Source organism: Anopheles cruzii, chromosome X, assembly GCF_943734635.1.
Source record: "Anopheles cruzii chromosome X, idAnoCruzAS_RS32_06, whole genome shotgun sequence".
NCBI lineage: Eukaryota > Metazoa > Arthropoda > Insecta > Diptera > Culicidae > Anopheles > Anopheles cruzii.
Window position 1 is genome coordinate 8735877 of NC_069143.1, and position 22292 is coordinate 8758168.

The following is a 22292-nucleotide window of genomic DNA, read 5'->3' on the forward strand; positions in this document are numbered from 1 at the left end:
GCCCAATTTATGAGGGTACCGAGAGCTGCTGACGACGGTGCTGTCGCTCATCATGTTTGTTGTCTCTCTCTCATAAACTACCTCTCATAAAATAATGTGTAACACCTCTTGCCACACACCCGCCCCGTCCAACGTGACTCCTCAGGCAGCGTGGACCCTTTAAAGCCGAGCGCCGGGAACCGGAACCCGTTATACCCCGGATCACCGGAAAGATTTGAATTTTGACTCCACCGGTTGTTCGCATATTAACCCAATCGTACCGACCACCCCTCCGTCCGCCCCTCCGCATTCCCTTTCCACGTCCAGCCGAAATGAATGCCCCCCGCCCCCGGATGGAAGTCCTGAAAAGAATGTAAACAAACAAGTGACACAGCCGGCCCGTGTGGTGGTCGGTCGAGAAGAAGAAGACAACACGGAGTTGATTCTAGCGATCCTGGTTGATTGTAGGGATCGATAATGGGGGGGGGGGCGAACTAGGGGTGCCTTCTAGGTAAAGTGATGGTACCGACCGCTTGTAAGGAAAGGAGAAAAGCTGCTAGACCGCTAGTGTTCCGGGATCTTTTACCAAAACTCCAAAAACCCCAAAAGAAAGTCGCGAACTACGAACTCGTATATAAATAGAACCATAAGAAATTGTTTGTGTGTTTGTCTTGCTGTCTTGAAATTTGCCATGTCGCATGCTAAGCATCCAGGCAAACTGATCCAAGGGTGAAACTTTCTTCCCGAATGGTCCTCGCAATTTGGTGAACTGCAGAAGCTCCACCTCCCAGAGGAACTCGGGACTCGTATGTAAATGGGGTATTACGACTAGCACTTAACGGCAAAACGGGCCCCTTCTCTCTCTCTCTCTCTTTCTCTATACGGGAACGGGATAGTTTAACTATCCTCGCCCAACCCAACCCAACCGAATCGGGCAGGCGGATTGATTGCCCATATCGGTCCGCATTTGTGTTCGCAGTTTCCGGAGAAGTTTTCCTTGTGCGATCGAACTGTGAGGAGTTCGACCTCAAAGCTGCCTAAGGTGCTGCTGTGTGCCGCGCAAAGTTCCAGTTTAAAGGACCGCAGCGACCACCGGCAGCTTCGGGAAGCCTCGAGGGAACTCGAGCCGTTCTGTGACTGTCCGCCGAAGACGAAGATCCATCGTTCGCTTTTGTCAACAAAGGTCGGCAGGTTTCTACGTACTAATCGAAGCTATTGCTTCCGTACTCGAGCAGTTCTGTTGCTGGTTGGGTTACCATTGCATTGAATCTATTGGCCGCCGTGCGTTTTTCGAGAATTGAATATGACCCAGGCGACCTCTGGCAACATTTTGAAGCCTATCCCGTGCTTTGTCGATAAAATTTGTCAGAGCCACCCAGTCTGTAGCGTTTAGAACAGCCAGCAACCTTCGCTGACGGTCACAATCACGTTAGGATCGGCAGGAGGGGGCGGTGGAGCCCAATGTAACAAACAAAGTAGCGAATTATGCTGCTGCTGCTGCTGCTGCTGAGAGATTGATTAAGGTCTTCTTTTATTGTTTCATGTCACGCACAAAATGAAATTATTCTAAATATTATTCGTCCTCCTGCGGCCGAGAAGTAAAGCAGGTTATTTCCAAAGCAGAGACAGAGAGAGCGGGAGAGAAAGAGAAAGTTGTAGAGAAAGAGGTTTGTCCTGCCCTAATCCTGACACTCAACATCTGACTCCCCGTACAAGGTTTTATATTCGGATTGCCAGAAACAGCTCGAATTTGCGGACGTCGTCAGGCGTCGTCGATCAACCCTCGAGTGGGCTCCTTTAGTAGAATGCAGTTAGTAACATTAGGCTAAAATTGAGGCCCGGCTAAATCGGTTCTGGGCGGTCTAAAAGACTTACTTAAACGCATCCTAGCTACCTTTTTTTACCTTGGCCGTGTTCACCCTCGTCTGCTTCTTTAACTTCTGCAACAGTTCGGATCGTATTCGCACTCGTGTCCTGCATTGGTCTCGGGCATTCGGTGTAACTTATTTTTACCTCTCTCGTATTCGCACTCTTCCGGCGGTGTTGCGGTGTTGCGCTGTGCGATAAGCCCGATCGCACTTCGTCCCTGTGTTGTTCTTGAGGCGATCGGTAATCCTTTTTCCTGAGTTGGTTTTACCTTTTACCTTCACCTCTTATTCGCACCCGCTCGGCTGGTTCAATGACCTGTCGCTGGTTTTTTTTGCTAAAACATTTTACCTAAGTCATGTAGAGTGTCAATTGGCTCGTAACAAATACGGCCCGGTACGTTCTTCTAAGATGCAAAAAAAATGTTGGTCGTCCGCTGTCCTTATGCTGGTCCGTATGTTTTTGCTGCATTTTTTGCCTCCCGTAATGGCGTATGTCTTATTCTGGCTCTGGCTGGCACACACTATCTTGGCAAAAAACTATTTTGTTACCTTTCCAGCCCTGTTTCCTTTCCAGGGTGCATTTTCCGCATCTGCGTAACCGGCGCGTCGGGCATTATTTACGTCTGTCGTGCAGGCATGCCGGTTTAAAAATAAGTCCAGTTTTTGTCGACAAAAGGTGTGGCTGACGCAGCAGAGTGTTTATGATATTTTTTCACCTTTCTTGCGCGCACTGTGTAGTGCGCCAATTCCGAACAAAATGCCTAACAGAAGTTGTTTTCAAATATTTTCATTTAATATATGAAATAGCTCATGAATACAAGTTATGTTTAATTAACATGAACGCTAAAAAACATTTTTATGCGGTGTTTTGATCGGAAGTTTAAGGTTAATGCACAAGAGTTGTCGGAATGAAATTTTCTATACCGAAGAGTGGAGCATGGAACAATTGAAATATCTCGACAAAGCGATCATCTCTTTTCTATGCTCCCCGTGCATTACATAGTCGTAGCTGTGCATTACATAGTCGTCCTACTGAGTCCTACTTTCATTGCCGTAATGTTTTTAAATTTCAAAAAAGGAAATAATTATGATAAATACTACAAAACGTTTGCACTAGTGTTGTTGGGGCCCCCCCCCCCCCCTGCAAACCGGTCCCCGCGAAGGAAGGACCTCCTAGCATGCCTGCTCGCCAGCGACAACAAAAACAGAATCTCCGCCCGATAATCTTGATCTTCGGCTCTCTGTTAGCTCCACGCTAGTTGCTTCTCGCTTTCGGAAATCTATGCCCCCAGAACGGGAGAGTGGATCTCTACGATCTTTCTTTCGGGTGGGCAGAGAACCCTGCTGGAGGACTAACTGTTCCATACTGGCTCTGCGGAAATACTGAGACCAAATCCGTTCGGTTCTAGTGTTAGATTGATTCTAATTTTATTCCGAGTACGAATACACGTATCCGCACTCGTCCGGCTAGTGCGATAATCCCAATCGCACTCGGTCCTTGTGTTGTTCTTGAGGCGATCGGTAATCATTTAACTTGAGTTGGTTTTACCTTTACCTCTTATTCGCACCCGTTCGGCTGGTGCAATGACCTGTCGCTGGTGCGATAAGCAAAGTTTTTTTTTTTTGCTAAAACATTTTTCCAACATTATGTTGTATCCCGCTCGTGCTTGTTCTGCTAGGGCCGGAACACAGTAAGATCCTGCGCACTGTACGCACACCTCGCTGATGTGCTTCGAGGATCCTTACAGGCCTTACTCAAACATAGCGGTAGTCTTATTGTATTCTTCCCGTTTTCAGTTCAGTCGTAACCGGTTAACGTTACACTGCTTCTTGATGGGGAAAAAACACGCTGTTTAAGCGATGCAATAGCTAACTGTTATAAGGACTCCGTCCCAACTCAGAAACAACGATAAAATGTTGGTTTGCTGACTTTTAACGTGGATGATGCAGAATGGAGTGGACGTCCAAACGAGGCGGTAACTTCAGCAAAAACCCACAATCCACAAAATCGAACGGAATTTCTAAAATTGTTTTGAATGATCGAAAAGTGAAGTTGCATCCGCTGGCTGACATTTTCGAGATATCAGAAAGAACGTGTTGGCTTTGGTAGGGCATGAGCATTTGACTATGGGTGGATGTCACGTTTGCTCACTGTTTTGACTGAAAACAAGAACGTGTTGAATGTTCCGATGATTCAAAGCGGAATTTTTGGGTCAATATGTGGCAATGGATCCATTACTTCGCTCCGGAATCAAAACCGATCTGGTGAACCGTCTCCCAAAACGGCTTAAAGCACAACGATCGCCTCGGAAAGGTTATGGCATCGGGATTTAGGGATGTGCGTTCGATTATTTCGACCATCAACAGTGCGAGTAATCACGACGGGGGGGATGTTCCGAAACCAAAAACAGTTGTCGGTCGATTGGTACAGATCAGCCAGATTTTGAAACGTTAGTCTATGCCATTTCACTTAGAATCGATTTACGCCAAAAAATGCGGACTGGAATTGCAGCGCTCTACATTGAAAACAATCGTTCAACTGTGAAAATTGTGCGTGCCTATTGTTGCCGAATTTCTTCTGACTTCTTTCTGTGGGGCTATTTGAAGAGTAAGGTGTATGCCCCAGGCCAATCGAAGACCATTAAAAGCAGTGAAAGCTAACATCACAGTGAAAATGGATGCTATTATAGCCGAAATGTTGTCAAAAAAACAATGAAAAATGTCCGCTTTTTGTGTGTTTAATGGAGGCGGTGGCATTTGAACGATATTGTATTCCGTGTAAATTATCAATAAACGGCATTCTATATTCCCTAAATAAATCTTGTTCATTTGCCAAAATCGACTGAAGAACGGCGGAATTGTCCCCTGTCGTGATTACCTGCACCCTGTATAATGTTGTTGGAGCGTTCGAAGGCCAAAATTGCAAAGAAAGGACCTCATATGTAAAAAAAAACACATTTTGCTTCATCAAGACAACGTCGACAACGTTAAGTCACCAGGCACTCAAAAACGGTGAAAAAAGAGCGGAAGAATTGAACTACAAATTGCTCTCACATCGATCGCCAAATCGATGGCTCCCAGCGACTGCACTGCACTTTTCGCAGACCCTAAACCTTATGCTCACCGGTCGAAGAAATTTCGCTCGAATGAAGCTCGAATTGGAACCTGCACAGATTACGGCTGACGCTGAATAAATTCAACCCTGAGCAGAAACACCGCACCCTTAGGAACCCGGGACTTTTCAGCCCATGTCGTATAATATCCGATGAGTGCGAGATTACTTTGTACGATGCGATTGTGAGCGAAAAGCTTCCCAAAGTACTATCCCCGAGTACTGGTCCTTCGGGTCCACACGAGGTCCCTTGTCGAGGTGTTTGCGTTTTTCGAGTGATTGAATTGTTACGCGAACAAGTGTTACTAGTGGTGTGTTGGTTCCAATTTATTGCCGAAAAAGATTGCCGAAAAGCCAAACAGAACAGAAACCGGGGGGGGGAGGGGGACGGGGTACACTGTTACAGAGTGAGCGCGGAACTATGGGAGTGGGTGGTGGTCGATTTCGGTCATTTCTCAAGGTCTCGCCGCTGACTCGTCCTGGGCAAGGTTGAGAAACTCCAGGGGGACCTCCACGGGGGGCTGATGGGGCGGTTGATCCTGGTTGAAGCTGGTGTTGTTGAAGATGGTGTTGTTGAAGGTGGGGTGGGGTCCTATCGGTGGCGTGAGGAGGCCACAATGACGCGGTAGAAGGTGCGCAGGAGGACGCTGGCAATCGCCAGCAGGACGAGGATGGCGAACAGGTTCAGCAGACAGACGGACAGCTCGCGGCACAGGGACACCAGCCAGCTTCCGCGCGGACCTCTTGCGCGGGCCCCGGCGGGCCTGATGACGGCGGGGGCGGCCCGACTACTGCGGTGCTGCATCAAAGGACGAGCGGCTGTGGTGCTTGCGAGCGTAGTAACGCCAGCGGCGCCGGGTATCGGGTGAAAGCTCCGCCGCTGCCGTTGCCGTGCCGTCCGCAGCCGACTCCGTCGGCGTATTCGGTGGACCGCCCCGGATCGCATCGGCGTACGTCGGAAGTGGTTCGCCCGGCGGCAGCGGATCCTCGACGAGCGGCCCGGGCGGTGGCTTCCCGGCACCGGAACCGGAGGCAGCGAGGTGGCGCCTGACTACACGCACGAAGGCGGGCTCCCGCCCGTCCAAGGTGCTGAGCGTGCGCCGGTGCAGGAACTGCCTCGGCTGGCTGCGACCCGCCGGTTGCTGCTGCTCCTGCGGCTCCTGTTGACTGGTACCGGGCTTTTGCTGCTGCTGCTGCTGCTGCTCGTCCTGCGGCGGCTGGTGCGGCTGCTGCATCCTGTACCGTCACGGCCACGGAAGTCGGAACCCCTCGCTGAGATCGGGAGCGGGAGCGGTTGACTTACAAGGTTGAGGTGTTGGCTCGGGGGATCGCTCGGAAAGGCTCCTGAAGGCTGATAGAAGGCACGCTGCGGACGCAGGTTGATCGCTGATCGTTCCTGATTGCACACACCCACACCCACACACACAAACACGCGGGCACTTGTACAGAATCACTGGCACAACAACAACGCCTTACGAAAACGCTCTCCGTCGGAAGTCGGTGTGTTCAGCTCGAACGCCACAACTGGAATGGATGGATGTGGACCACCGCAACAAAGCGCTGCCCCGAACTCTGCTCCAGGGTCGGCTCGTCGGCTCCCCGGGCACACCCAGGCCCGGGCGCCACCACCCCCTACCCCCTCGATCGTGGCCGGCCATCGACGGCCGATCGCTGTGCGGATCGTGAAGCTGCGGGGCGTAGATAATTTTCACAAGGTACTGGTGGTGGTGATGTTAGAATGGTGAGGTGATAAAGAGAGAGCGAGAGAGAGAGATCGAGAGAGAGAGAGAGCGAGAGAGAGAGCGCGAGTGAAAGAGACGGATATACACGCACATCATTGGCACTTCGCTCGGCCATCCTGTCGCGGGATATTTCTGCACCGAGCTGGGCTGTGGGGCCCCGGGGTGGTGGTGGGGGGTGGAAGGCGGGCAAGCAAGGAAACGGCAAGCAGATGCGAGTGCAACACGCGCAGTGCGTCCGCGCCCGCGCATTTTTCGACAATTCCCGGCGATCTAACCAAATACTCGTCCTACTGCACGTCTCCCCTCGACTGATCCAGGCGGTGGGGAACGGGGTTGGCTGGTAGAAGCCGGGGGGGGGTGTTCGGAGGGACAACTGGTGGGCGTGGAAAAGGGGGCGATCCTGTCGCTGCGTGTCCGAGCAGTGAGCTAGGAAAAGCTTCATTTTCGGCGATCTTCTCGGCTCTTCTCGGCTCTTCTCGGCGATCTTCTTCTTGGTGGCAAGTGGCGCCTGCGGCCTAGTCGCCGAAATAGATGCGTAACTACTGCACTACGCGTTATGGGGCTCGCCTTTTGTCCCAAAGGGTCCCACTGAGACAACATGGGAGCTCGAAACATGGAAGACGGCCAATCAGGTATTGAATTTTTGGTCCACAATAGCCACAGACTTGGACAGGCTCTCTGGGTTTCCATTCGCTAAGGTCTTCCCCCAACAAGAGCTACCAACAGTAGCCTACTGGGCCAACTGGGCATGGGATGTTTTGGATGAAAAATGGCCATCATTTGGTGGGAAAACAGATCGTTTAATCCTGTGTTCCTGTGACCTTCTGCGGATGACTTACCGCACTTGGCTCTTTGCTCAATACTTCACTCTCGTCAATCGGGCTGGGACACCATTTTTTTACCAAAAAGTGGCAAAAACGGAACGGGAAATACGGTTTCCTTGACCAGAGCAAAAAAAAAACCTCGCTCTGACACGGTCCGCTCGAATTCCCAGAGCTGACATGTAGCGTCGGTAAGCGGGATGGGGCACGTACTTTGCACAACGTAGAGTTTTTCCTTTTAATGCATTAAACGTGTGTTGTCTTTGAACGCAAAAAAAACGCATATCTCTCTCGCTCTCTGTCTCCCCCCGTTCCTGGGGCCGATCCCGATCCTGGGATCGGTGGTGCCCTTTCCAAGCCAACAACATCCCATCCTCCAACAATGCTAATCGTTTGCGTATGACGCGCGCTGTGACGTGACACATTAAGCCGAGCCGGGCGAATGATCCAGTCTGCAGGGTGCAGTGGGCTCAGGATGCGACCTCGGGCAGGCGACCGCCAAAAGATTATTATAAGAAACGTGCCGTTTCTTCGCCTCCGCACGGGTCAGAGCGGCACCTAGTCTGGGTTTATCTAGCCCCGGCACCTCGGCACCTCGGCGGTGGTGGTACCACAATGGCGCCCGACGGCCCAGGTTCCAAAAACACCGAAAGGCACGCGGCGACGAGCCAAGCCGAGCCGGCTGCATAAAGCCGCCCGTTGCGGAAAACTCGAAGTACGGCCGCCGCGCTCTGGGCCATAAATGTAATAATAGCGATCGGGGGGCCATTAATCCTGGCTGGCGCAAGGTGTCGGGCGCGGAATATCGGTTATTGCGCGCGCCAAATGATCGCCGATGGATCGCCTCACGCACATAAAATGGTCGCCAGTGTGTCGCCGATGCCGTGACGCCATCGAATCAGCCGTCGGACATATGGTGCAACTTACCAGAAAGATGCTCCTAATGCAGAATCATTAGCTGGCCAATTTGCCTCACCGGATTATGATTACGCCACAAAAACGAGTAAACGAGCTCCAGGTGGTGGAAAGTTAAACAATGACTTGTTTGTGTAATATCTTCAAGATCCTTCCGGGTACCTCTACCGGCTACTGATCGAATAAGGGTGATCGAAGTTCGCCAACTTGACCAATAGAATTCAATCAGTCTTCTCTTTGTACGATGTAGTATATCAATCAGTGTAGTACACCAAAAACATTTTGCAATATTACTAAAATGGTAACGGAATTTTCGAAAGCCGTGCCGAATTCCCGTAACATTCAGTAAAGTATATTAAATCACCGCCGGACCCATTGCAGACCCGCTAGAGAGTTGCACTGTTCAAATGCAAACTTCTACGGCCATTTGGTCATACTAGGCCTTCGGCAACTCGAGGAAAGGGTTTGTTTTAAAAGTTTGTTCAATTAACGGCCAATGGCGTCGATTTAGTTTTGGGCGCAATCGTGGGCGTCTCGGCATACCAACCCGCCTGTGATGACGCCTGTGTCCAAACCCCGGTTTTGGTTAAATTTTCCAGTTCAAAGTCTGTAACTTTTTACGAGAGTGTCAGCCTTTTTTTCTGCTCCTGTGCCGGAATGCGCGGGGAACGGCTACGGCTAATTTAGCCGCCCAAAGCGCATGGTAAAGAACTCGAACGAGTACACTCAAATGCCTCGACCTTGGCCTGGTCTGTTGACGATGGCGTAATTGCGATCGGCACTCGCACCGTCACAGTGTCATCATTCGATATCCGCGTGGCAAGTAAAAATTGCCACTGGGATATCGACCCCCACACCCGCTAGTTCTGGGAAGTTTCACAAGATGTGGAAAGCTTTGAGTTTTTTTTTTTTGTTGGTGATGGGAATGATTTGATGGCTTCAGATGATGATGAAAAAAATCGACATCGTCTGTTCATGCATTTTCGATAATTATGTACATTAGCAGAGCCGTGCGCGTGCGCCTCTTCCCACGCTTAGAAAGGGGTTCGAAGAAAATTGGTTCGTTTTGAAGACAACAACTGGCGAAACGTAGATTTTGTGAAATACTGGGATACGGGGAAAATTGATTTTGATCACGCAAAAATATCGAATGAGTTGTAATATTTCTACTTTTCTGCTTTCTCACAGAGATCCTAGTAACTTGCCTAGGCGGAAAAAGTGTATCCCTAGACCAAAAGGCTTCTGTTTTCTATTTTTGAATGTTGATTTGGCAGACTGACAGGAGGACAGGAACCTAAACTACTTAATAGCTGTAGTTGAGGCTTACCAGTAAACCATCATTCCAGAGCACTTTTTTCCTGCGAGGGTTCATGGACATGCCGATGGCAAAATATTATTCTGCTTTTTTATTGGATTACTTGGGCACATAAGGAACTTTTAAACCTTCTGATTGAAGTGTTTGTCGAATATGTTTGGCAGATATAATTTCTTTCTTACACCGACCGACGGACTAGAGACGTTGAACACGACCTTCATTTTTATAACCCATGACCATTGTTTAGATGATTGCCGCTTCGCTTTAGTCGAAAATTTTGGCAAAATCTGTGGTCTTTTTTGCCACGGCAACTCACATTTATGACCATTTGATAGACTGAGACATTTTTATAATGGATTGTGTATTCTTCACCATGCGTTTCTCATTCTTAATTATGACTCACAAGTAACAAAATTAACTACCCAGCAAAAAGAAGGAATTAGATGTAAAATTGAATGAATCGAAAAGTTTTAGCTTCGAACCGAGTTCAAAGCTTGCCTGCAGATGGCTGCAGCAAGCCACGAGACCATACAAAAATGTCATTTAATCGTCACATTTTGGGTCTTAGAACGACCAACGTTCGCGATTCAAACGATCAACGTTCGCGGTCGCGAAGAGCGATTCAAAAATTAACTATACATACACATGCGCATACGAAATTTATATGTTGGATCGGGAAAAACGTGATTCATCATTTTCTCTCGGTAGATGGCTTTTTAGTGATCGATATCTCGTGAAGTACCGATCGTACAGTTTAAAGTTTAGGCTCGTTTCAAAGCTGACACTTCAAAACATGTGTTCACTGTTTTTGGTTTATTCCATTCGTGAGTTTACAGGATGTTAACGAAACAGCGAAAATTCAAGCTAGGCCGCTGAAATTGTGCATGGTGCTTATGATGCCAATACTCTCTCAGCTAGCTACCCCAAAAATTTCCCCAATGATGAAAAATGGAAATCAAGAAAGGATTGTGAAAAAAGATTGCTAGAGTTGTTCGCCAATAACGACCCAACCTTCTCAATAAGAGCAATATAATGTTATCTTTGAAAAGGCAACAAATTTTCCAACAAAACGGTGCACCGTAACCGTGAAGTAGAAGATATTTTCTACAAGTTTCTGTACTTTGGCCAGAAATGTGGTAAATGCGTAACACGCGCACACCGCGAGATGCGCGCACTTCAATTAATGCGAACTATTTATCGCGCGTTGCGTGTTGTGACTTCATCGGCCCCCCAATAACAACCGGCGACCCGTGTTTATTGACAGCTACTTATCCGGAAATTTGTGGCCGGCGACGGCCCGGGGCTGCAGAAAAACCCCTTCGCGACAACGGCGCGACATCTTCGCTTCCGGGCCGGACCGGGCGCGGGTCCACAACGTGCAAACAATTCTTGGCTTCGCACCTCGTAAACAGTGCTCGTAGACTGGCCCGGAGGGGAGGGGACACTCCACGAGGAGGAGGACGAGCAGCAATTGGAGAAGTGCGCTCGCGTGTAGTGCGCGCCCGGTGACACCATATTTCTTCCCTTTATTCCCAATCACCTGACCATCACCTGACTGCAAAACATTGGAGAACATCGCCCGGGCGCCTTGGGCCAGGAAGTCGAGATAGAATTAGAAACCGAGCGGACCGCAGTATCATTGGCCGGGGGGGAGGGAAGCGAGGGAACAAGGAGACTTGCGTTGGAAATGTTTATGGCGGATGTGGAGACTCTCGTCATGGTATCGTCACGGGCCGGGAAAATGTCTTCCATATTGTTGGAAAATTGGCCGAACGGCGAGTACTTCGACCTTTCACGATCCTAGAACGTTGCCCCGAGAATCCTCGTGAAAAAGAAGCCGTGCGCAAACTTTCGATGATGGTGCGGACGATACCTTTTTCGGGTTCCCAGAATCCCTTCCGGAGATAGACTATTGCATTCCAGGGACGGTAGAAAAAATGACGTAAGCTTCAAGTGGGAGGTGGAGAATGCCTGCACCTTGGCGCAATCAACCCACCAGCCCAGTAGGGTTCCAGTCCCGCAGGGTTTTTTTGGACGTCTCCTTCAGCTGTAGTTCAGACATTTTTGTTTTACTTTACAATTCTTGTGAACTACAATCCGGCCCGGACAGCAAAATTTATGCCCACCGACCGATGATGATGATGTTCCGAAATGGTTTGAGCATTTTGAAGCAGAAAACTCAACCCTGACACGTAGATCACAAGACAGTGAAGCGATTCTAACAGCGATTCTTGGTAGCAGGCAATATTGGTAGTGGACGGCATACAATTTTGGCGATTCCGTGACTTCAGGAAGTTTAGAGCCGGAACAGCCGGCTTTGGTATGTGTGATGGCAGATCTTCATTTGCCTGAGAGCGAGGCGCTACGGTTCTGTGTGTTCTACATGTTCTACAGCATTCAGCATCTTTCAGCGAAATTCAGCGTAAAAGACTAGGGCTGTCATTTATACCCACGTATTTTTTGGAACCTAATTTTGCTCCTTTAAGAATAGGAAATATATAACATCTCATTATTATTACCCATAGGTAACAAACAAACAAGCTAAATTGGGCTAGCGAAATAAAGCAAAGTCCAACCAAACAAACGGTTTTTACGAAACATGAAAAGGGAAAAACTGTTTTAGACAATCAAAATCAGTCACAAACATCGAACGAGTCGTGAATGAAATTTCTGCTACTCAGGATCAGTGATGCACAGGAAAAATGTTGGCCATATTTAGAACAACCTAAATTCCTCTGACGCGCAGCAAAATTAAGTTTTCGCTATGCACGCCATTGCGCGCAGGCAATATTTTGGCAAACGAGGCGTGGTTTGTTAGGCAGCACGTTTTACAGTCGCCAGGTATTTTTGACCAAATTGCCTTAATTAATTGAGCAAATTCGGATAAATTACGTGGGGTCCCTTTGGATATTCCAAGGTTCCAGGCTAGGATGCCCAACATGCCCCAAAGGTTGGCTGGCAAACCATGAAAGGTACCTAACTTGCCAGTTTCATGAAAAAAAAAATACAACCCAAGACCAAAAAGCCTTTGTAATTTACTTCTTAATGTTGATTTATCACGCTTAAGCGAGAAAACTTAAACGTCTCGTAACTATGGATTACCTTTACCAACAGTGCATCAACCCGGAGCAATTTTTCATAGACTAAGGGTGAATTCGAAACATGTCACTGTTACAGTACCATTCTTCTCGTTTCAAACCGGGTTGGCATGGGTTGGCAAACTGATGCGAAAATACGCCCATGTCGCCCGTCCTTAATGTTTAGTTAAGTTGTTCCCCAATACTGCTCTAAATCCCGTTCTAGTAATAATAATAAACTAACATTCAACATCTTGAAAGAGCGATTCCAAAGGAAGAATAAAAACATATTTTCACCATATTCATTGAAGTGTTCAATAAAGGTTTTTTTAATATACGCTATATTTTAGAGATTCCAATTGTAAAATAAGAAGGAATTTAAAGTGAAAAATAACAATTAAAATGCAATTCGAACGTCGTAATTTTGCTCATAGAAATCGACCGAGAACATTCCATATCGTTATAAATCGGATAAAATAGTAAACCACACCATACTTACATACGTGCCAATTTCCAACCACGCTACAATCACATTTGAATGTTCAATACATAAACAGTTTTGGCGGCCCTTTTTAATATTGTTTTAAACGATACACAGCGGTCTATATTAGCGGAAGTGAGGAAAGATTCCAAGCTTGTTTATTTAAGAACTGTACTGGGAGTAGCTCATTAGAATTGAGTTCATTGTGCCTCCCCGCGGTCGATCACGGTTTTATGTAATACTTTACGTTATACTGACATCTAGATGAAGTAGCTCAAATTAAGTAGCTTTATTACGTGTATTAAGTTTCCTGTACAAAACTCATCATCATCAGCTCAACACACCATTTCCTAACGCACACTCAAATGAAAACTACAACAGCGACAAACCCTATCAAGGGCACTAGAACAAACTTCTAGAACTATCTAGGACACAAAGAAAGCAGCCATCTCTTCGATTCAACTCGAGCCAAAGCGAGAGAGACAGAGAGAGAGAGGGCGATTTTCCAGACAATAAGTACAACCATCCGGGATTCGCGGCCGTTCCACGCAAGTGCGTGGACCAATTACTCGCTGCGCAATGCGACTAAAACGAATCAGAGACAGAGAGCGCGAGAGAGAGAAAGAGATAATGCGATAGGTAGAGCAAGCGAGAGCAAGCGAGTGAAGCGCGCCAAACGAAGGATCGCAGAAGAGGTCCCAGATGTTGGCGTGTGGCTTCCGATCGCGGCGTTCAGTTACTGCGCGGAAGGATCAGTGAACGGAGCCTGAGCAGCCAGGCTGCGGCGAGTTGTTTCAATTGTTTCAAGTGTTTCAAGTTTGCATCTGTGAGGTGATGTGCCTGCTACTGATAGTGATCCTGGTTATGTATTGGTACCTTGCCAAACTGCATGAGGACGAAGAGGAAAACGAGTCGCCATCAAGCTCCCGATCAACCAGCCCTATCAACCGTGCCAACTATCAACGGCGCTAGACCGTTGACACAGGTGAGCTATGTGATTTAGGGAGGATTTCGGAGGAGTAGCTTTCTAAGACCTACAGGCTTGGCTTGTATATTGTACCCCGTCTTAATTCCACAGCCCACTTTGCTACAGTTCTACTGTTTTACTTTTCTATTTCTTGAAGGCGAAGATTCCTTATATATAATGAATATACAATTTATATATATAAGTTTGGTTCAGAAACACGAAAGGAATAAAAGAATGAAATTTTTCCTTTTGTAAATCAAACATCATGTGATCATGTGATATGAGACGTGTGAATGATAGTTTTACTGTATTTAGTGATTATTGACATAAAATAAAACTTTTAGCCATACAAATTTAGCAAAAACTAATTTCTGACTCCGCGAAAACAAGTTTAGCATCCGCAATGCGTACCATTCCGCCCTGACAATATTGCCAAACATCTGCGTTTTGTCCTGCGATCCTTTCTACAGTCCTCAACTACTGTTCGGTTGGATAAAATGAAATCGACGTTTTTCACGATAGATGCCTTTAGGGATCGATATTTCGCGAAGTATCGATCGTACAGTTACAAATTTAGGCTCGTTTTATAGCCGATACGTTAAACTTTAAAAAATGCTTCCACTGTTTTTTGTTTGTTCCATTCGTCTGTGAGTTAACACCCTGTAACAATGGAAGTCAACGAAGAGAAAATTCGGTACTTGTTTTACAGTTTTTGTTCGATAAAGGCGAAAATTCAAGCTAGACCGCTAAAATTGTGCATGGTGTTTATGGTGCCAATACTCTAGCTAGCTAGCTACGTGAAATGTTGGTTTCGTTGACCCGATTCAGTTATTTTTTATGTTAAAGTTGTACCTCGAACAGGCGCATCGATCCGTTGTCGAAAATGTTGATAAAATCAAAGAAATAATCAAAGTTGATCGGCATGGTATTAATCAGAGCTTCGGCCGGGAGCTAAATATTAACCATCAGACAGTTTCAAGCCATTTGCGCAAAGCTGGATTTAGAAGAGAAGCTCGATGTTTGGGTGCCACAAAAATTAATACAAAAACGTGATGGATCGAATTTCGAGCTCGAGTTTTTCGCCAATAACAACCAATAATTCTACGGGGAAGGCATTAGGAACCTACATTTGAAAAGACAACACATTTTCCAACAAAACGATGCATATTTGACGCAAATCGGACAATTGAAAGCATCTTAAATAATTCGATCTATTTTTAGCCAACCTAATATTTTGACCAGGATATTTTTTGGATTGATTTTTGATTGACTAAAGTAAAGTGTTGAGTAGCTAAACATCTTTTCGCTATCCACGGTACTTTCAAAATGCGTTCATAAATTTCCGTTGCTTTTAAAACTGCCATAAAAAAAATTTAATCATTTTTTTCCATTGTAAAAAAATACTGTGACACGTCTGATACTAAAAGGCTTGTAAACAAAAAATGAATTGACCGATCGAAATGAACACTCTTGCGAAACAACGTGCTGGACTGTTCTATAAGTTCGTTGCATCGGGTATTCGGTCGAATAGCCGAAAAAAGGGCGCTGCTACGAATCTAGTTTTTTTGTGTTTGTTATGTTGGTACACTCTTCATATAAACGTATGTGAAGTTTCATTTCAATTGATCACCTAATCCTTTTTTTTACAAGCCATTTAGTATCGAAGTGTCACAAATCAAGTATTGTGCAGTGATTAAAATGTTTGCTAGGTTTTAAATGTAAAGGAAATTTATGAACGAATGTTAAGCGTGTATAAAGACTCTTCGCCATTAGAACATTAAAAGGAGTGTTTCTGAATTTAAGCGTGGTCGTACAAACGCCTTAACGACCTGAAATCATAGAAAAAATACAGGCTATCGTATTGAAAAATCGTCAAATGACTGAAAAAGATTTAGTACAAGGCTGAATAATAAACTGTACTGCATAGTATTGTGAATAATCAAACCATAAAATTGTGGGTCGAACTTATTGACCAGCCTAGTATGTGAAGTTTGTGTATGGGGTGTGTTCAAAACTTTTTGCAACATTTGAATTTTCGTGGGCTACGTATATCCGATTTTTTTGTGGCGTTAGGTTGCTGCACATGTTAGTGACTTATGGTAAAAAGTTCGGCCATTTTGAGTAATCGGTCAATTTTTGACAGCTGTTTTGCTTGGACAAGTTTTGGCTCGTCGTCGATTTGTGTGTACTCCAAAACTAATTGACCCCGTAGAGGTGATTTCCAGTTTTAAGAAAACAAGAAAAGATCACAGGAGGCCAGGAGGGTATCGGTAGGCATCATTTGTGGGCCAAAAATTCGCGCAGAAACCACGATGTGTGAACAGGGGCATTTTAGGTTTCGCAGCAAAATCGGATATACGGCGGCCCGCGGAAATTTAAATGTCGCAAACATTTTTGAACACACCTCGTATGTGTGACCAACGTAACAAAATAAGTTTAGGCTAGTCTAGCAGCGCCCTCTGTTATTAAAGCGCAAAAATTTATTGAACAACCCAGTAACTCTCATTTCTTTCCACTTTACACAGGGCAGGGGCATGGAGCCGCAGGGCAGTGGTACGGAGCAGCAGGGCAGGGGCACGGAACAGCAGGGCAGGGACATGGAGCAGCCTCAGACGGGGATGGGCCAAAGTGTGGCAGCGTCGGGCTCTGAGGTGGGCGGTAAGTACACACATTCTCAAAAATCCAACCAGGTGTGGACCAATGTGGAGATTAGCACCTGTTAATTTCTATGGAACTATAATGTTTCGCCCCAATCTTCATATTTACATCCTCTGATCCCTCGATCAGCTACTGCTACTATGCTACTGTTACCGTTAGTGTCTCAATAACTGTGTTCACCTCCGAAATCCTATCGGTGCGTCGGGTTGGGGTGTTTCAGGTTGATTGTCGAGTCGCCGCCGAGCTTCTTGATCGTAGGTCCTTTCGCCTTCGTAGTGGCTTACATTACATTACACACACACACACACACACCCGATTCGGGTTAAAGTGTCAAACTAGGCCCCAAAATAATGGGAATCGATGAAAACAAAAAAACTAACCACACACTGAGAAAACACTGTCACACTATCACATCACCGGCAGGACTCCAGCAACACAGCGAAAGCCGGACGCGCAGGTCACCGCATCAACACACACGCACACACTGGCGATCATTTTCATATTTTTCCTATTTTCGCCGTTCGCTCGCCGTACATTCTAATATTCACCTTGCAACTGAGAGAGATCGGAGAAAGAGAGAGAGAGCGAGAGATAGAGAGAAAGAAATTCTAATTCTGTTTCTAGTAAGCCAACACGCCTAGCCTGTTATCAATCAGGTAGACCACCGCGCTTTAGTAGTTTGCGGGGTTTGCGTCTACGCTGCGGACATAGCGCTGTTTGACGTTTCGCGACGAATTAGTTAACCGAACGACGACGACGATGGGCTTGGGTAACACTCGACTCGGCGTGACTCGAGCTATATCAAATGTCAGTTCGAGGTTTCAGGTATGCTGAGGTTAACCCGCCGGTGGCTGCTGGCTGACTGGGGAACCGAGGGAACCGGTGCCGGTGGGAAACCGGTGCCCGACAGCCCGAATGGAACGGAATTCTTTTGCTTCGGCTCTAGCATCTCTGGTGGATCGCCTTTGGTCCTTAACTAACTTAACTATTTAATGAATACTTAAAACCGTACGTGTATCCTCGACGGCCGCCGGCCTGCCTACTGCCTAGGATCGGGTCACTACTACACGAACGCGAAAGGCCGCGTGTAGAGGCGGTTCGTCCGTCGTCCAACTCTTTCACCCTCAGTTGGGACCTCAGGCGCCGAAGGAACGTTTGTTTTTTGGGGGGCAATAAAGTTTGAGCTGTCACTTTCACCCGTTCGGCTCCGTTCGAGCTCCACACTTCCGGCTGCTTGGGTCCCTTGACGCTCGAAGATGCGGCCGTGTTGGTTGCTACTGGTCTACCGGTCTACCGGCGAGGTAGGTCTTCTCGCCCCCCCGTTGCGAAAGTGGCGGAAGCCAAACCTAGGCGGGGCACCCGCAACTCTGCAATCTGCATCTGGTTCAGTTCGTTATGTCCTTTCGCACACGAACGCTGCACGAGTGGTTGTCGAGGTGGTCGAGAGCTGCTCGCGTAATCCCGACCGTGATCATCCTGGTCGTTGATGGTGCCCAGGATGGCCGCTGTTAGCCGATACACACTACGCGAGCACGATTGGCGGCGGCACTATCGATTCGTAACTTGAGGAGGAGCAAAACGCATCGCACAGGACCTTCAGGCCTCTGGGCTGAGGCACCGATACCACGCACCTAGAAACCCGTCGAAACCGGCGTACCGCAACAGTACGTCAGCTCCTCTCGGTGATAGGTGATCAGTCAGAGCGACGCGTATCGCGACGTGTCAGGTGTTGGGCTTTGGCCGTGGCACACACCCCTGGGTCACTCGGTCCAATAACCCCCTACCAGCATGACAAAACACAACCGCACCCGTTCGAACTATATCCGCCGCACCGCACCTGGTGAGAGCGCGAGCTCAACTGACCGGATTCGCGCTTCACTACCCGAGAGGCCCAACACACCACACGGGGGAGGGTCGATTCGCTCGCTTGTGTCCATGATTACCGTCGTTGCGGGCATGCGTGTGTGTGTGTGTCGGTCGGTTGCTCCAGGTTCCGAGCCCGAGAGAACGGTAAAAAGTACTAACTCTGGATGAACCCACCGACCGGCCCAATGTGCTCTAACAAGGGCCTCATAGGCTCCGACAGACAGCGGGCTCGTCATAGCGCTTGGTCAAAAACTGACAGTTGACAGTTCGTCTTTTGTGAGCCCAACTTGAGTCGGTAGGCTCAAAGCAAGTACTCGAAGTAACGGGCCTTTGAATGTCTGAATAAAACTACTAGACTTCCAGTAACAGAACTAGCAATGGTAGTAGTAGGAGTCAGTTGTATTACTTGCCAAACCATTGCCCAGACCAGTAGCCGCAGTTGTCTTGTCATTTTGGAGGGTTGTAAAAAAATGTCGCACTGTTCGGTGTGACGAACTAGTAGCTATTGTGCGTGGTGTTCTGTCGCTATGAAGTTTTTTGACAACAGCTCCAATATAAATATAGAAACACCCTGCAGAATACTACCGCTCCTCGTCGCTGTTGGCGATGTTATTCTAGCTTTTTTGCTCCATTGTCCGCTAACTTTCCGTTCAAAACCCACTGTTATGTTCTCCCATACCTAAACGAAATAGCTAAAGGATAGGTTTTCTTCCACCCTGGGAAATTGATGGGAGCTGCAAGTGATGCGTGTGAGAATCCTCTCCTGACCGTTCCCAAAAAACCCTAGCCACAGTAAACTTCTGTCCAAAAATGGAGATTTTCGATTTCCGATGGCTGGGCCTCGTGTGGGCTCACTGTGCCAGGTGTCAGGCGTCGGCCTTTAGATGCCTTTCGTCGGTCGCCGGTCGCTACTATTGCGCAGCCGCAGCCATTGCCATCGCCATCGTGCACGCCATCGGCGTAATGGGGGAACACGGGAAATGAGTTCTTGAAGGCCACTTCGGACCCGGCACACAGGATAAACTGTTGTTGTTGTAGTGTGGTACGACACCCGACACCTTTAGTGAACGGGAGAATCAAAACAAAACACCGAAACGCCAGCGTTATTTTTGTCAGGACAACGGTGTATGTGAACACATGACTAAGGTAATGGGCTAAGTTTTGGGATTTCTTCAGCGCTATTGAGGCAGCTTACAAAGTATTTAGATTGCAAGTTACTGAAAGGAGCAAACGATTTTGGAATTCCTGAGAGGAAGTTGTTGTGTAATACGCGACCTCCAACTTCTTCTTCTTATCCGGCACGACAACCGCCCGGCGGTCTTGGTCTGCACCGGAGGCTCTGTTTTTCGCTGTTGCTTTCTGTAACGTTGCCCAACAGCTAATACACCGAATATACCAAGGATAGCGGGTTTTGGGACACCGTCACAGGGCACCGTTTTGACCTAGGGTTCTTGAGCTAAGGTATCACCTAGTGTTCATCCTGGTCCGAATCTGATTCGGACCTGGTTAAGCATGTAAAGTCTTGTCTTGTCTGCTACGCGCACTAGTACCATTGACTACCATTCAGCACCTAACTTACCCTGCTTGGTGGATCGGCCACCGCCGTTCACCTGTTGGTTGCCACGGTGACGGGCGCGACTTCGAGGATTTTCGGCCGACCCCGATCGCCGGCTACGGCTCGTCGTCGCCGTCGTTGGTGTCGGGGAGCTCGACGAGGAACCACCGACCAGCCGATCCCCGGTGACGGTAGGTGAACTCCTGGGGTTATCCTGGGGGTGCATCTGACCGTTGACAACCCGGCCGCGCCGCGATGAGGTAGGCGATCTAGTATTAAGTGAGCTACCAGCGCTGACACTTCGCCACGGTGGACGTCGTCGTCGGCCAGTACAGTGGCCAGTACGTGACGAAGTATCCCTTCGGCAAATCCGCGCTGGATTGACTGGAGGACACCTGCCAATGTCAGGAGTCTCCTCGGTGGTCCGCAGCTCGTGGGACAGCATGACACGGGACAGAAGCTCGTCGATCGGTCGGTCCACGTCCGCCGGTCGGTCTGGCTCGGAGGCCAGCTCCGTGGTGGCTGGATGGATGGGCTGCCTTCGTCGGAGGCTGCGCTGCGTGTGGAAACTCTCCTCGCGCACCATCAGCGTGCCGGCGTTGCTCCGGACGAGCTTATAGATTTTGGGTCGTGGTGGCGGCGGTGTCGGCGCCTCATCCACTACCTCCTCGATCGTGACGCCACTGCCACCTGCTGGCCGGTCAATGTCTTCGTCGTCTTCGTCGGTAGACTTGCGCCCGCTGGTGCGCCCCAGGATCGAGTTGGAGCGACTCGCTAGGGATCGCCGAGAACGGCGCCTCAGTTTGGCAGGCTGGCGGTCCGGTGGGGTTGCTGGCTTCATTTCCGGCTCCCCTTCCCCGTTCTCCGACAGCCTGTACTGCGAGCCACTGGTGGACAGCTTGTGTCCGAGGCCCTTACTGTGGAGCTGCCGGAAGATGTCGGTCAGCGAGTCACCCGAGGTGGGCACGCGCTCCTTCGCGAGCCACGTCAGGGAGCGACGGAGGCCTCGGCCGGTCGGTGGACTCGGTGTGCCGGTCGGCTCGCTGTGTTCACCATCCGCCGTCGTCGTCGTCGCCGTCGCCGACCGTATCAGGCAGTCCGGCTGGTTGACCTCGACCATCAGCTCGCCGCTCGTGCTGTCAAACAGCTGGATCTTCGGGAAGCTGATGTTCGGCGACGAGCTGGACGTGGTCAGCTCCCACTGCCAGGCGGGCGGCTTCTTTAGCGCCAGCCGCAGCAGGTTCTCCGTGCGGACCAGGCTCCGGTTGTTGTTGTTGTTGTTGTGGATGGTATGGCTGCTACCGTCAAAGGACGAGACAGCGCCATTGGCCGCCTCGTGGTGGGCATCACGGTACCGTGCACTATCGCCGCCGTTGGTGCCGGTGTCGGTGAAGGAACAGTCATGCATTCACAGTTCTTCAGGTCTTCCCTGTCTGATGTCTTCCCTCGGCGGCCTTAACCGGCACCTGCGGCGGAAATGGAATAAGAAGTTTCCTTTTTGTAGAACTACCGATAACTTAACTTTCAAAACTTCATTCTGGAAATTGGAACCATTTCATAAAAACATGGAGACCAACTCAAACTGTATGAGATTTGATAAGCTCATTCTCACCTCGGTGGTTACGTAAATAAGCAGAATTGTCGTATTTGGGGCTGATTGTCTGGACCCTTAACATCACTTTAAGAATTTGCGAAGGTCAAACACTGCCAAGGAGACGTCCAGAGCCATACAGGGCCAAGCCACAAGCCAACTACGTAGACTCAGGGTCCACGTCTGAGACGTCTGCGTCTGTGTGCGCGCTGATGCGCTGATTTACTTTCCCACGCGGATTCTGCAGATGATGGATGGACGGACGTGTTTGGACGGCCGGCGAGGTTCTGCGGGACGCCCTCGTCAAGGACGTCGCGTCGCGCGCTCCCTTGTCTTGTCCGTCTA

At 48.6% G+C, this 22292-nt stretch overlaps 1 protein-coding gene across 1 annotated transcript; it reads right to left on the reverse strand.

Annotated features, from left to right (window-relative positions):
• Positions 1-5747: 5747 nt before the first annotated feature.
• Positions 5748-21764, reverse strand: LOC128279168 (protein bassoon). Its single transcript, XM_053017890.1, has 2 exons — positions 20752-21764; positions 5748-6195 (listed from the first exon to the last, which is right to left on the reverse strand). The coding sequence occupies exons 1-2, from the start codon at positions 21762-21764 to the stop codon at positions 5748-5750; spliced, it is 1461 nt and encodes a 486-aa protein (XP_052873850.1).
• Positions 21765-22292: the final 528 nt, after the last annotated feature.

What these genes read in the sequence shown, in the direction of transcription:
- LOC128279168 (XM_053017890.1), bottom strand. Translation starts at nt 21,764, where the DNA reads ATGCATGACTGTTCCTTCACCGACACCGGCACCAACGGCGGCGATAGT. An exon ending in GAGACTCCTGACATTGGCAG is followed by an intron (nt 6,196 to 20,751) that starts GTGTCCTCCAGT and finishes GTGACGGTACAG; the next exon opens with GATGCAGCAGCCGCACCAGC.